The 16,642-nt window shown below is 39.3% G+C and overlaps 1 protein-coding gene across 4 annotated transcripts in view; it reads left to right on the top strand.

Annotated features, from left to right (window-relative positions):
- Window positions 1-16,642, top strand: part of tpk1 (thiamin pyrophosphokinase 1) — a 63,015-nt gene that overhangs the window by 30,400 nt on the left and 15,973 nt on the right. For all 4 annotated transcript variants that reach the window (XM_062441112.1, XM_062441116.1, XM_062441113.1 and 1 more), the window contains exons 6-8: window positions 582-677; window positions 7,713-7,859; window positions 11,634-11,742. In XM_062441112.1, the coding sequence (XP_062297096.1) occupies window positions 582-677; window positions 7,713-7,859; window positions 11,634-11,742 (352 nt within the window). The remainder of the gene's footprint in view (window positions 1-581; window positions 678-7,712; window positions 7,860-11,633; window positions 11,743-16,642) is intronic.

Here is a 16,642-nt window from a genome sequence, read left to right as displayed (position 1 = left end):
TTAGGAGCAGAACAATGGGAAAGTTTGAGGCGTTCCTTCAGAGATTTGTAGGAAACGGTGAATAATTCTGCATAAATGGAGGGGAGAGAACAGAAGAGCATCCGCAAGGGAGGGAGAGACAAGGGGAAGAGGGGATGGAGGGATGAAGGGAGGGGAGGGAGGATGGATGGGATCAAACAGAGCACAGCGAACAAGTTTGTGTGAGTTGACTGCACTGTGTGTGTGTGTGTGTGTGTGCACAATAGGCAAGTTGGTGTGTTTTTGGAGGAAAGTGACAGTGTGTGGAGAGAGAAACCCAGAGCATGGTTGTTTACCTGGATGCTGTAGTTTAGGGCCACTCACTGGAACCTTTTACATTATTCAGCAACAGAGCCCGTAGACAGCCAGACAAGACTAAAACACTGATTTATACCCCTCTCCATCTCTCTATCTCCTTCTGTTTTTTTGCACCTGTTATCCCACCATCCCTTATCTCGGCCTGTGTTTTTGTTTCACTATCTGTATATGTTGTACATCTATCTGACTGTGTTCTGTTGCCCGTTTGTATGTATGTGTATCCATTTTTCTTTATGTGTGTGCAGGAGTGCCAGCTGATAGAAACAAGTGACCAGGATCTAACAGACTTCACCAAGTGTCTGGCTATCATGGTGGAGGATATTCAAAAAAGACAGCTACAGGTGACAGTCCCATACTCACATGATTTTAATTCATGCCTGTCATTTTTGTGTAATGTTTAAGGGATAGTTCAACATTTTGGGAAATGAGCTTATTTGCTTTTGTTGCCAAGAGTTAGATGAGAGGAACAATGCAACACTCATCTTTGTCTGTTGAATTTGAAGCTGGAGTCAGGAGATGGTTAGCTTGGAAGCAGGAGGGAACAGCTAAACTGGCTCGCTAGGTTAAGCTAATGGTCTCCTGGATGTCACCAAGAAAGCATATAAGCATGCTTCCCAGAATGTCCCTCCGGTAGTTACTCAGTTCACATCGACAATAAATGCAATTAACTTTGGTCTTGTCGATAGAACCATCTGGCAGGTCTTTGAAGCTGAATTTGCCGTTCATAAGACCGTTTTCTTCATCCATTTCTGCTTGTTATCCAAAATGTTACTGCTGCATCGCTTCCCTCTTTCCCAAACTACTGGCCGGGTCAAGGGTCAAACACAACGTGCGCGCATGCTTTGCATGTCAAAACAAATAGTGCCGTTATAATGAATTTGCATTAACGCGTTATTAATGCGTCAACTTTGACAGCCCTAATCTAAACACATCTCAATTCCCAAGTTTCAACTCTCCAAGCACATATCATACCTTAGACTGGTGGCACAGGCCTCCTCTCTCTGAAAATGTATTTCCTGTAGGAGTTATAGTTTTTGACATCTAAACATCAATTGATAGGTAGAGTGCTGTCATCTCCTCATTACATGCAATACAATCTAGGGGCGCTCAGTCTCCTCACTCTTCCGTTTCTTTAACTCACAGATTCTCTCTTCCTTCTAATACTTTGTAAATATATTATACATCCTCATGCTCAGCTAGTTCTGCTGCCACTAATAATCTTCAGTGTGTATGTGTTTATTATGTACATCATGCAATGCGACTCCAGCACCCTGAAATATTTATAAGAACGTCAGAGTTTTCAACTTTTGCTTATAGTTTGGTGTGTCACACGTTAGTGCAGTGCAAAGCATTGCTGTCTTAAAAACACTGGTTCATAGGTTCGGTCACTCCTGCAGGCAATGTTATTCTTGGTAGAATTTCAATGCAATTTAGCTTCTAGCAATGCAGCACAATCAATTTCAATTTTCTGCAATGACACACATTTTTTCCCCCCGAAAACGCCTTCTCTAGTTAGTATGCTGCTTCTGCTCACATCCAAAAACGTCACAGCACTTGTCTCTATGACAAAGCGGTTACAGAAAGTTGAAACTGAAAACCACTGACACTGAAAACAAACTGACAGCACTAAAAAAAAGACAAACATGAAGACATTGAAAAACACATGGTAATCCAAAAAATATCTAAATAGAATAATAAGCTTGTAATTGTATAATGTCTCGGTTTTATTTTTCAGTGGAACTTTTTTCAGTGCTCTATACAACTTCTTCTAACAGAGGTTTTTCAATGCAAATGTTTCCCTTTTCAGTTCAGGTTTTATTTTCAATGCCAAAATGTAACTGTCACGGTTCTAGCCCCATATATGTACCACTTATAAGTGCTATAATGTAGCACTTATAAGTAAATGTCGCCTTTCCTTCAGCAGCTGAATGTTCAGTGCCCTAAGCAAGGCATTCAGTCCTGCTTAAGATAAGCTGATCAGAGGTCAATAGTGTTGGACTATGGTCGACTCCGGCCAGATCCCAGGTGTGTGTATGTGTGGGTGTATGAATATGAAAAATGATGCTGATAGAAAAGAACATGCATGCTCGCACAACATTCCCTGAAGGAATGAAGCGATGTTGGAAAAATATCATTGAATAACATTATCCACATTTTCACCCACACATGAAATGCTAAATGTTCTTATTTGCCTGTTTTAAAATGAAATATTTCATTTTTGTTTTGATCTTTATAATGTGTGAAGCAGTTCCTAACAACCTGATACCCAAAACTCGGAAATGAGCTGCCAGCTAGAGCGAAGCTCTGTGCCCAGCCAGCTGCTACAGAGCCAGTCACACACAGTGATGTGATCCAGAGATTGACTCCATTTCTATTCTGACTCACAAAATGTCATCTGAGTTGAACAGACTGTGCATCACTTGAGGGAAAAAAAAGAAGTAATTTAAAAAACAGTGTCATTTTAATTTCAAAGAATGATTATTGTTAAGATGTCTGGTGTCATGGGGAATAGTTATGTCCATATATCTTTGTGTAGTTATCTTTCTTCTTTGTGTCTATCTTTGCCTCTGTCTTTCTCTTTCTTTCAATTTTCTCCATTATTATAATTTTTTAAGCTGCATGCGGAGTGTTGCTCCAATCAATGCCGAGTGCCCCAATCACTTCACATCTCTAAGCTGATGAAAGCCCACGGAGAAGATGCTTACAGACACACAAACATGCACGTCATCTCATATGCATACAGAATGCCATATTGAGCATTGTCCTTCTGTTTTTAGGTGTTAAGAGAAGATACACTTTGTCGTTCCTTTAGTGGGCTCTTTTTTCCCTGCCTGGCTAATATTTACTCTGAGTGTTTGTCCGTCTATCTGCTTGTGAGAGATAGGAGCCTGGCAATCAGTTTTTTGAAGCTCTATAAGAGTTGCTGATGATGACTTTTTGTTTGTCTGCCAGGATTTTCAACTTTTCTTTATCCACTATGACTGTTATTTGAACTTGTGTTCCCTTCAGCACTTTGTGAATTGGTGTAGGTTATATAAAAGCAGAACTTTTCTAATGATTTAATATCATGCCTCGTCATTTTTTCTGTTGCTAACCTTCACTAATTCCCATCCACTTAGCCTGTTTAAATGAATTAAATACATAGGTGAAATAATATTTGGGTGATTTGCAGGTTACTGAGCATTGTGCTTGTGTTTGAGCTGTTTAAGATTCACCATATTAGCCCCTGAATGTTTTCCTCCACACAGCTTAGCGCTCGATTTAGAGAATTTATCTCATATTGTGCTGGGTGAAATCCCAAAGAATAGTATCAGAGGATTATGGTGGGTGGATGTGTTTGTTTGTGTGGATATACATATATATTTATATATGTTTGTTTGTGTATACACAAAGTGTCTATGTATACTTGCCTATCCATATCATGCATGAATTTGGGAAAGGTGTGTGTGTGTGTGTGTGTGTGTGTGTGTGTGTGTGTGTGTGTGTGTGTGTGTGTGTGTGTGTGTGTGTGTGTGTGTGTCTGTGTGTGTGTGTAAACAGTACCTGTTTACATCTGTTTTCCTGTGTACTTGTTGATGTGTGTGCATGTGTATGTGATTGTCTGCTTGTCTTTTCGCTGCTCTGTCCTAGTTAGCTTCTCTCTCCTTGGTTCACTGTTGCAGCCATAATTACTGTTTTCATTTCCTTCTCTTTTTCTGTGGTTATCCGTTCATCATGCCCAATAACTGTACACGACTTTTTGTGTTAATCTTCGCACTTGAGTTGCTTGCTCCGGTTCCCTTAGCCAATCAGGAGAGAGATTGGTTGAGTCAGCTTGTTAAATATTCTTCATTCAGTTGTTTCCCTGCTTGTTTTGTTTGTTTGTTTTTAGGAAGAAAACATGAAATAGGCACAAATCCAAATCCAAACAGTTATACAGAGTTTGATATGCTTGTCAAACACAACAAAAGTATTGATGGGAATCGTCAGATTCAGCAACCCTAAACCCTTTCCCCCTCTCTTGTCATTGTTCCTTCTTCCCTCTCAGCATTCTTTATTTTCTTTGATCTTTTCTCTCCTTTAGTTTTGGGTGACTTGCTGTGAATTTGAACTGACTGATGCTCTTCACTGATAACATTCGCTTTTGATTTGATCCCACCCTTCTCGCATTACTCACTCTGGTAGCAGCTTTGGTCCTTTCAGGGAATACTTGTGGATAAGATTTTTCTTTTTCTTGGGGAAGCATTAACAGAAGGCAGTAAGGATGACAGAAATGAAAACAGATGAAGATGTTTGGATGGACTGACAAAATGGCCAGACGCAGTGTAGGAAAAAAAACCTACTTAAGACCAGGTTTAGATAGGAAATGTTATAAAGGCATCTGTGTGATACCTGTTTGCAGTAACACAGAGATGGAGTTCTTTGTGTCAGTGAATTCAAATTCCCACTTTTTATTAAATCACAGAAAAGTATTTGACTTCAAGAGTTTAATTTTGTCTTCTTCATAACCTCTCTCTCTCTCGCTCTCTATCTCTCTCTCTTTATTTTCTTTATTTTTTACAAAGTGTTGTTTACAGTTTGGCGATGGCTCTGTGTCTACATGTGGGGGCGTCAGCCAGATGTTATAGCCTCAATCTCCGCACTTGTTTTAACTCCATCCCATGAGGGAGGAAGACAGTTATGATACGCTCTCTTTGGTAAATAGTCCGTTCCTGTTGTAAAGCAGCTCTAATACATGGTTGATCCGAGGTCTTTTGCCTGTTGGGAAATTTCGCATATATTGAAGTGATAGCTGGTTTCTGAAGTAGTAAGATTAAAAAGAGAATGCATTATCACAAGTATTGCTTAATTAATGATAATTAATTAGCAGGAAAAATAATTCAGTCAAATCAATCTTATACTTTAAAGTCACAACCTCTGAATGCAGAAAACTCCATCTTCTGATATGAAGGAATACACAAATACAATGACTTGGCAATAAATCAAGATTTTTATTTAACTTCCCAGGGATAAGGTTGAATGGGAAGGGTAAGCATATATACATACAGCTAAAATTAATAAACGGATGGATGCTTGAATGTATGGGTAAATTAATGAGCAAGTTATTGCCAACAGAATGAATGGGCTGATGAATGATTGTATTCAAAAAATCATCAGTTCTCAGAGAGAAGCATGTTAGATGTTTTTTCTACTGTTTCTGTGGTGATAATGGCTAGAGGGGCTAACTTCCCGGAAAGCACTGAGCAAGGTGAGCCAGACTCGGTTGTCCTCGGGTTGCCAGAGTGACAGACAGATGAGAACTGTTGCAGTAGGTTCAGCGAAGCAGCTTTGGTTCACTACTTCTTAGGAGAATGAATCCAGTCTGAGACCAGCAACAGGGAGGTGCCCCAGTCTCTGTGCATTCAGTGGCAGGCTGCTGAGTTGGATGCGTGGAGCTCTAAACTAGTCACAATAGCCTCTTAGAAAGGTCTTTAAAGTTTAACAACACATTAAAAGAATAATAGATTAAACAAAATGTCAAACAGCATGGTTTGGCTTGTCTTTTTTGGCAGTTTTATTCCTCTTAGTTGAGTCTCTTCCTGGAGCTCTTAGCTCCAGGCCATCACAGGCGGGCGGCAAGGCTGAGAATGAAAAAAACAAAACAAAATCACAGAAGACACTGCAGCAGCGGTCAGCAAGCAAGCCAGTAAAGCAGAAATAGAGCTAAAGAATTGTCTAGGAGTCTAGGAGGCAGATTTTGGAAGGAAAATGATCATTGACACCCTTTTGAGGGACCACATTGATTATTAATTAATTCCTTTGATTGGAAAGAAAAACTGACCCTCAAAATGGAGATCATTTTAACCTATTAAAGAATTACCCTAGCAATTGAACCATAACTAAATAATATATCTGCACTGATTAATATCAGATCAAATGCAATATCTGTGATTTATAATGGATAATATTTAAGTAGTGTTTGAATTTCTATCATATCAAATGAATTAAAAGTTCTAAAACCCAGTATAAGTGAACATTGGTTACACAAGTCAAGAGTTTAGACATGTAATAGCATTTTCTGACCAATTCAGAAACATTTTGTGCTTTTTTTTTTTTAAAAGGGAGGAGAAGAGTACAGCGACTCAAAGGAATGGAATGAGGGTTCTTCCAAAATGTATGACTTAAGAGATAGTGAGCCAGCAGAAGAAGGGAGGGTGGTTCATTCAGGTGTGTGCGTGCGTGCGTGCTCTCTTGCACTTACACAGACAGACCGTTAGGCCAAAAGAAATCATGTTTTTGAAAGAAAGAAACTTTTCTTTTGTTCCTGTGTTTTTCCCTACAGCATTTCAGAGTGACTACTGTACATGACCTGCAGGAGTTTTCTGTGCTGTAATTTAAAATGTGTCAATCCACACTTGTACATACACAGCTGTTGTTGTAGGCAATATGACCTTGATTCAGAGATTCATTTTACCTCTTACATTTGTTTAATTACTTATATGTGGCATGGAAACATTGAAGTGAAGTGTGTATGATTGATGGCATTTAGGTTCATTTTCTGTGCTGTTATGACTGTCAGTCATCAGCCTCTGACAGCGCCTCTGCTTCGAGACCCTGTTGGGTTTTCAGGCTGTCAGCACTGGTGCTTGACTGCATAGGGACTTTGTATAAGTGCTGAGAGCTATAAATATTGTACTTAAGTCAAAGTTAAGAGCAACCGTTATTTTAGCTCTCAGGGTTACAGAAAATGGTGTAAGTTTAAGTTATCCACTTAGATTACTTGATTTGTTGTGAACATTTTCAACTCTAAATTTAAAAAGTCCTATTTTTACCATTATTTTAATGGCCTGAATTCAGTCTTTGATCCACCATGGATTGTTTATCTGTCCTCCTTCTTAGTTTTTCCTCTAAGCTCTGTGTCCTTGTTGTTTTGTTTTTTTTTCCTTTTCTTTTAATGCTTATGAGTCCCAGTGGTTGTGTTGTTGTGTTTGCTTGTTTGTATTTTTTCTTTTATTTCTTTGATAACTCAGGATGGTTATGGTATCATTTAACAGATTTTTTTCCAAACCATTTTTTAGTAAAATTTAATGAAAAGATGTTTTTGAAGTGATGTTTTTGAAGCTCCACCATTATTCCATCATAACGTGTTTACCTATTACATACCATTACTAAGTTGTCATGAGGGATTGCTTTTTTCCTCTGAAATAAAAGGGCCACCATCAGCATGTTTTTGTCCATCACAATGTGTATGACACAGTTTTGGATGCTGACGCAAATCTATTTTTTAAAAAGTTAACCATAAGCTGAAAACTGTCACTTTTTTTCAGTAAAACAATCAAGAGCAAACTGCCAGAGAACCACCCCGGTATGTCAAATCGTGATAGTTTTCTGTGTCTTATTAAACTTTGTCTATCCAGGTGGACGCCATAGTGACACTGGGCGGTCTGGGGGGAAGATTTGACCAGACCATGGCATCTATCGAAACCCTACACCACGCTCTGTCCATGACACAACTCCCCCTGTTGATCATCCAGGGAACAAGCCTGGCATATCTACTCAGACCTGTGAGTGTAAACACAAACATGACGTTTCTTACTGTGCAACTAACTGCTTCTATCCTGCCATTTGTGTTCTGTTTAATTTCATTAGATATCTGATTAAACTGGTTGCTGCAACAATGTCAGACCACTGGTATTTAATTTTGGGTGAAGTTAAAGGTGGGCTTATTATAATTTGCACCTCTATAGACTAAACTAGACTCCTGCTCTCCTGCCTTAACTTCTTCCACAAAAATGTCTGTGTTTTGTGGGTTAATACCATTTGTTCCACAGATTTGCTTAAAAAAAATGTAACCTCTTCTAACCACTTGAGAATTGTTATAAATGGTTGCAGATCACTCCAAAAATACCACATAAAGGCACCGAGACCTTTAGGAACACCATAGCAAAATGAATGCATGCAACAAAAATCACAATAGGTTTCTTTATACAATGAGGTCAAGTTTCAAAACATTGCCCTGTGCCACCATTGCCCTTGTGGAGTTTAAGAGGTTAAAATCTCCCATCCTGTCTAATCACCCCTGTCCCAGTCCTTCTCTTCATCTCCTGTTCTCTCTCAAAGACATTATTTTCCTTGCTCTGCTTCCACCTTGATTGGAATGTCGAACACTTTGTTTCTGCATTAATCAAGAACACACACACACACGCATACACACATATATACATCGACATACACACTTCTCTGCTCTTACGGTGCCCCAATTTGCTGTTCTGCATGAGAGAGAGAGAAAGAGAGTCTCTTTTGATGCTCCCAAATTGTTTTTTCCTCAATGCCAGCCACTTTCTCATGCTCCACAGTTGATTGAGTTTACAAGTGGGCAGAGGAGCTGCCACTTGGGACACACAGTGCTCTTTTTTTTTTTCCTCTGTGTTGTTTATTTGTGAGATCTCCAGTACAAACTGTCACACTTCCTGATGACACCTTGTAATACGTTAAGTAAACCTCTCTCTCAAGCACTCCCTCCCTACTTCTTTGTCATTATTCCAAAGGCGCGTTGTCATTTGCTGCTTCATACCTCGACACCTCCAATTAATCTTACTTCAGCGAGGGTAAATTAAGCTTGTTTGTCAACGCAGCTCCAATTCGCCAGCGGCTGATGAACGCAGACGCCTGTACATGAAGGTGAACGCAACCTTCGAAAGGCCCAGTGCTATTTGTTCAAGTTACATCTGTAATTGAAGTGTTTACAACTTTTGCCAAATATCCTCACTACCCTTATCCCATGCAATCACAGTTTTGTTACGTGCTTGGCTTTCTGGATTTGGTGGTACAATCAAAACATACAGACTTGGTCATGTTCTGTAAGCTATCTGACATATACACACACAACAAGGGAAGACAGGAGCTAAATAAACAGTTTTGTCCATTTTTGCTAATCTGACAGGGGGAAGTGCTTTATGCCACCTGGAAATATATCCCATTTATAGTTTTAAAGCTAAATTCAATATTAATAAAACCTGCATATTTTAGAGCCAAACAGGCTTCTTTATCTCATAGTGTCACAGACAGTGATTAAATTAGGGTTGTGTCTCTTTGTTTTAGCTTTTGTGTCCCAGACGAGGTGTCAAAGCATCTTTATGCTATCTTTAAGAAATATGCTAAGGTCATGTCTTTTCTTTAGCTGGCTCAGGACGTTGCATAATTCTCCTCTCTTTTATTAAGTTATGGGTTGGGACACTGCAAGAGCTGCAGACTTGTTTATTTTGTCCCTACACAACAAGAAGATGTTTTAATCAGTCTGGGTCCCAAGGTGATGCTAAATTTACTCACTTTGAATTAAAAGAAAGAAACTAGTGCTGAATTCATCTGTTTTGTTTGTTTTATCTTGCTGCCTCCTCTGTTGAGTCTTGGTCATGTGACCAAGCAAAGTTACACCTATAGGCTAGTTAGTATCCCAGCTCCTGTGAAAGTCCTCTCTGCCTTGGGACAGAGGATGCACAGCGCTGTGTCAGCCCAAGCCTTGCTATAAATCATTCTACAAGCACACACACACTGCAGGTCAATTGTACAAGCTTGTTTACCTGATGCCCTTTTGAGGAGTGAAACTTGTCAGTGCAGGAGCTGATTTAAATGATAAAGTGTAATACCCGAGGCATGTTCTCATACCAACTTCTGCTGTGCTTGTGGAAGTTGGAAAAGGTGGGGCATTCAAACATAGAATAAAAAACAAATGAAGCAAAGACATGACCCAGGATGGTCTAATGTGTACTGAAATGAATAATTTATTGTAAAAACAGTCTAAAGAGAATATCCACTTTCTTGAAATCAATGTTTACAAAAAACTAAGACTAATGAAAAATGACTTAATTTAAATAAGAAAGTTACAATAATATATCCTTTACATTATATACATGGTTTACTCTGTCTTATACCTCTGTAGCTTTGCACAGATTCAAAAAGTCACCAGGCCACTTTTACGAATGAAGCTTTTCCCCCTCGAGTTATTATTCCTCTTCTTCTCTGTGTCAGCCAAAAAGTTCCCACCACAGTCAGGCTACCAGCTAGCTCTACAACCAAAGACAGGTATGTTCAGACACCAACCTCTCAGCTATAGCTGCTCACGGCCTGCATGTGGCCTGTGTGTATTCATGTATAGATGCACATACTTTTTTTCTCCCTTCTCTCTGTACCTCATACACACACTCACTCTGACACACTTTCACAAAGAAACTGTTGTTTATGTATAGAAAAACAACCTGAGGGATGTTACCTGAGCACCAAAAGCTCCAAAGCTTAGACATTTCCCATCATTCCTTCCCTGTTGGCTCCACAACTTCAGGAAGTCAAACAAAGGAAACAGTTAAGTGAGCGTGCCTATCTTTGCTGTCTCTGTCTGTTTGTGTATGATCCTTTCAGATGACTGATCTAAGTTCTAGCTGTCAGTTCTTTTTGTCTTTGCTTGGATGTGTGACAGATTTACTCAAAGTGTTGATAATACATAGTTTGATGTTGATGATACATAAATAAAATCAAATTTCATGTTTTCCTGCAGATACAGTGCTTCTTTGCAAAATAAATGTGTACTGTACACTGTGAAGGAAAGAAACTTTGCTTTGACCTTTTTATGTTCCAACATCAGGCTTTATTATATCCAGTGTATTCAGAGCTGAGTCATTATTCAGCCTGAAGAGTCTGACATTACCTTGCACCAACACTGTATGATGCTCTTGCCTTTTTTCTCCCAGTGCCAGTTTCTCAAAGGGACACCATGACATTTTGAAATTTTGTTCCTGTTTATTTTCTTTCTAGAACACTTACTGTACTGTACTGTACTGTACTGTACCTTAAAATACTTCTTCATATGTCCCTCAGAAACTATTGAAGAAAACTAAAGCTAAATACTGTTCTTTCTAAAGTAATGAAATATCGTAATTTACATGCCCATCGATTTCAAGTGAGGCATTCATAACAGTCACAACTAGCTTTTCATGTGAAAAGTGGTTTTTAGAAGTGTTATTGTATGTCAGTACAAAACTCTTTTGACTCCTTATGACACTCAATAAAAAAAGACTATAATTCAAAATGACAAGGTTTCCTTTTAACTGTGGGCAGGAACTGAAAAATGGGTTGCAGCTTTGACAAGAGTAATAATTTATTTTAATGAGCCATGGTCCCTGGGTGGAGAGGCCAAGTTTCTCATTTGGGTCTCAAAAAGTTTAAGAAGTCTTGTTCTGCATTTATTTTCTCTCAATTTGTCCTATCTCATTGTTTCCAGCTGTCACTGACTCAGGTGTACACACAAACACATTTATTTTCATACTCATGCTGTGTGTCTACAGGGCAGCCACACACTGCTGGTGAACACAGGCCTCGAGGGGGACTGGTGCAGCCTCATTCCAGTGGGTGGACCCTGCCAAACAATCACCACTGGACTCAAATGGAACCTGAGTGAGTGCTTTTTTTAATTTTTAGCACTTGAATAATGCTCCACAGCCAATAATTAGTCACCCACTTTCCTCATTACTGACTAAACAGTGGAACAGATCCTTTGTCATATTTTGCTCAAATTCAAACAAAATATACATTGTTTTTTTTACTTGCTTTTTTATCAAGCATACATAAAAAATAAATGGAAAAAATGTTGTGAGGTTTAAACATAGGATGTACCCCCTAATACAAAGAAAATAGTAACATGAATTAATTTGTTTTTGTTGGTGAAACCAGCCAAAGTCCAGAATAAATAAAATACATGTTTCTATGTAAGGGTAAGGGTTTCAGAAGAAGTTCTCAATATCACATGGTGAATATTGAGTGCGAACATTGAGAAAAACCATAATAGTTAGCTGCCAATACTGCAAACTAAACTTTAGATTAGTCTTTACCAACAACTTCCACTGAATTTTCAACAATATATAGAACAAAATACAGTACATCACAAGTGCTTTGCTCAGTCATGATAAAGCTGAACTTTAGCCAGGTTTCATTTATTGAAGACACTTGCATACCACAATGAGCTTTTAATATTCTTCAACATTGTGTGAGAATCCAATCAGACACTCGACTGAGAACCCCTGTAGTCAAACCACACTCTCTGCCTTATGGCCAGCTGTGTTCTTAATGAGTTGGCACAGACCAGACTGCCACCGGTACGAGGGAAACCTGGACCTTCTGTCAGTGGGGCTGCGTAAAGTGTCTGCTTCTCGGCGGGTGTCCGTTCTCAGTGTCTTTGTGTGCACGTGTATGTTTCTCGGGGAGTCTATACACTTGAGCGAGCACGCTTGTGTGCCCGTGCTTGTTTAAACATGTCTGCATGCAAGTGTGTGCCTCCAACCTTGTTTATTAACTTGTTGTCTGTGTGTGTGTGAGTGTGTTTTTTTTCATCAGTTACAGTGTATTGTATATTTACTCAGCACACCTGTGAGGTGGCCTTGAATGGTAATTTGAGGGACTTTATGCATGAGAGTCCTATGCAGATTAGCCAGTGATAACAAGACGCATAATTAATGACATGCATATTTAGAAGGCTGGAAGTAATGATTTCCCTCTGGGGTCGGGAGGAAGGGCAAGAATATGAAACAAAAATTAGGGATATCAGTTCTTTTCATGTTTGGCTGCTGCATGTATGACGGCTCATAGAGACAGCACATCTTTTAATCTACAATACCTCCTTTATTTTTACTGTATCATTGTACTTTTGCGCAACAGTTGTCAATGCAGCTTGCTTGAGGAAGCCTGAATCAGCTCTGTGGCACTCTCTGGTGACACTAAGTCTCTTTAGAAGTCCATTGAAATGATGCTCCTCACTTGCGTTCAAAGCCTGTCTGTGATGAAAAATATATGATCTTCCTATAAAGAAAGAGTTTTGGGCTGTCAGCCGTTACAGCCTCACTGGCCCAAAGGAGACTCTTTGCTTCCAGAGCTTGTTTAAATCTTGCTTTAAATAATACAATTCTGCAAAGATTCATGTTGTTTTGATCCAAAGTGTAAATTCGGGATGAGTAGTCACTTAATAAGCAAACTTTTTTTTTTCCTGGTTGCTGTCCTCTGGGAGTGTGTAGGATGAGCTGATATTCCCTTGGCACAAGTTAATTGTATTGTGTGTTCAGTTTTTTATGTTAGTTCATCAATTATTTATGTTGTTGTGAAATTAGATTAGATGAAGTAGTTGACACATGTATGCTCATAGAGCTACATTTGAGCTTCCATTGACAGGATACAGTCTTTGTCTTATCAAATCTTTGTCAAAATTGATCTTCAGTTTCTGTTATTCAGATTTTCTCTAGAACAGTGGGGAATAAATGGTTGATAAATAAAGTGGAAACATGTTGGAGAGAAAAAGCCCAATAAATGTTAAACCTGTGCAGAAGAACAATTAGTTCTCACTTATTATTATTCTCACCTATATTTTCATTTGGTTAGTTAGAAACCTTAACCCTAACCCTTAGCATAGCATAAAGACTGGATACAAGCGGAAACACCTAGTCTGGCTCTGTCCAAAGGTAACAAAACCTGCCCACCACCACCTCTAAATTTCACTGATTTTAACATGTTATATCTCGCATGTCTAATCACTACAAAAACTGTAGTGGGCAGTGAGGGAGAGTGGAGAAGAAGAGCCATCTGCAACATCACTGAGGCAGTGGAGAGAGCCTCTGAATGGCCGTGGCTCAAGAGAGTCTTTGTTGAGACTGCCGTCTAATGAAAGGACTGCACTGCAGTAATGACACTAAAGGAGGGAAGTGTACTACTGAATAATGAAATAACTGCAGTGAGGCAAAGGTAACAATATAGGAGGAAAGTCTGCACTTTCTTTTGCAATGAAATGACTGCAATGTGCTAACAGTAATACAGGAGGGTGTAAATGTGTATGTAATATGGTGGCTAGAGAGACGGCTGGACTTCTGAGTATTACACTGCTTTCAGTCGCATACCTAGCTGCGGTAATTCATACTCTTCACTCACACCTCTCCCTTTACCTTCCAATTTGCTCTCGTTGTCATCCTTTCGCACTCTCTTACTCACTCCTGCTATCTCTTTCCTCATTATTAGTTGCTGTGACAGCTGAGTTACTTATCACCTTCTACATGTTGCATTTATATTCACAAATCCATTTCGTAATCCCCCCCATAAATACTGTCATCATGTTTGCACACACACTGTATTTTGTTACGCTGATGCTAGGTCTGTGTCCATATGTGTTCGGGTTGGCATGTGTGTATTTTATGGCCGTCCTCCACAATAAAGTTCAAGGTAAACTTTATTAATCCCACATAAGGGACATACGGGTAGATAAAAATACAACTATACAATATGCAGTTCCTCCTTCAATCACACTACTGCACACACACACACATACACACACATACCCACATATGCACACCCACACACAGGCACACACAGAGCATTTCCACCCATGTCCTCGCTCTAGCACTGATACACACAATGATGTAGAGACAGATAAATGCGTTTTACACAGTTGACTAAATGATCCCTGTGAAATAAAGTCTGCATCAGCATTAGAATCAACTAATGAGGTAAAATAAAATATACTGCTACACAAGGATTACCATTGCACATAGCCCTGGCCAAAATACCATTATATCCTATTTTTTGTACTGTCCCTTTCATTTAATAGTGTCATTGCTGTCTAATTCCTTCCTTTGCCTCAATAGCTTATTTGGAACCTGTAAAATCATTGGGGATGTGCTCTTTACACAACTGAGGAGCTGACATCTGGTCCCACCCAATGATTCTACTCCCCATCTTGATCACGCGCTGCAACTTATCTTGGTCTTGGCTGCATATGTTACCAGACACACAAATCAGACCAAAGGAAAAGATGCTCTGAGGAATAGCCTTGTAAAACAGTTGCAGGAAATACCAATCAACTTTAAAACTGTCCAATTTTAGTAAGAAAAACATTCGGTAGTACACCTTAAGTGAGCCTGGCCAGGTTATGCTAACCCATTGTCGCTAAGTATGGGACTTCCCTTCAGTTTTCCAGCAGTTGGGAAAACAACAGACAATATTTTTCTTAGTCTTGACTAGCTCCAGGACTTATTAAGTGACTCTCTGTCGCCTGTACTGTATATTTATTGCCAGATTGACAGCTTACCGATAACCTTTTCCTCTGCTCTGCCTGCATGCACTGTCATTTTTCAGCCACTCACTCTCTCACTCAAACACACACTAGCTATGCACACAGATGACACACTGCCCTAATCTTTAAAGGACCTACGCCACCAAGAGTTTCCCAGTGAACGACACAGAGGTTGACTCACGTTTCAGAAAAGTGCTGCACAGAGACTCCCAAACACTATTGATTTCCGAATGAATAAATATTTGGCATCACTTTTGGCATTAAAAAAATGTTGGTTTTTTTTGGACTGGCAGGGGTTTTCATTGGCCTGGCAGCCTGCCTGGTCTGTACAATTATAGGGAAAGCACTGCTGTTGGTTATTGTCAGCAGTGCTTCTTCAACCCCCTTCCCCTTGCTGTTATGCAAACTGATAAGGACCCAAGAACTTTGGAAAGTCTGGAAAGGAGATACAAATTAATCAGCACATGATCGCAGGACCTTACAGCCAGTTAACATGTAAGAACTGTTTCTTAACCTCATCCGGGATAATCCTGATGTAAAGTCTGACTTTATCAACTACATCAGCCTGCTATGTCGAACAATCAACAGTGTCAAATATACCATAAAAACAGTTCAAGTCATCAGCAAAGACATAATCATCAGAAACATTCATACTATGTTTTTTAGGTTTATAGCCTGTAATAATTAGTAGTCCCTGCCAAGCTTTCTTAGCATCATGGTTGAAAAATGACTGCATTTCATCTTTTTAGGCATCCTTGCACTCTGTTATTTTCTTCTGTCTTCTGTTCTGTACAGCTTTCATTTCCCCTTTACTGCCCTGTGATTTGAATAAGCTCTTATTTTTGTAGTTCTTTCAGTTCTGCAGTGAACTAAGGTTTGTTATTTGGGTAAAATGACAGCGAAGGTTGCATAACCTTACAGAAGTAAAAACATTGTTTTCGAGTGACCATTTTAACCCAAACCATGATCTTTCCCTAACTCTAACCAAGTAGCTTTTGTGTCTAAACCAAACCAGACCTTAAACACAGTGTTGTCACACTATGAAACATTGTCATTTTTTTAACAATGATTTGTAATGTTTTTGGAAAGCTGCATATTACAGTTCTGTGGGTCATTCTGGTGTGCATTACTACGACTGCCAGGTGGCATAAACATAACTATAGGCTGTTGTTTGCCAGCTGATTTTTAGACCTACAGTATACTGTCGTTTTAATTATGACGATGTGTTGGTGTTATGAGGTGGGCTGT

This window comes from Scomber scombrus, chromosome 20 (assembly GCF_963691925.1).
Source record: "Scomber scombrus chromosome 20, fScoSco1.1, whole genome shotgun sequence".
Classification (NCBI taxonomy): Eukaryota; Metazoa; Chordata; class Actinopteri; order Scombriformes; family Scombridae; genus Scomber; species Scomber scombrus.
This window is presented reverse-complemented; position numbering and strand designations above follow the sequence as displayed.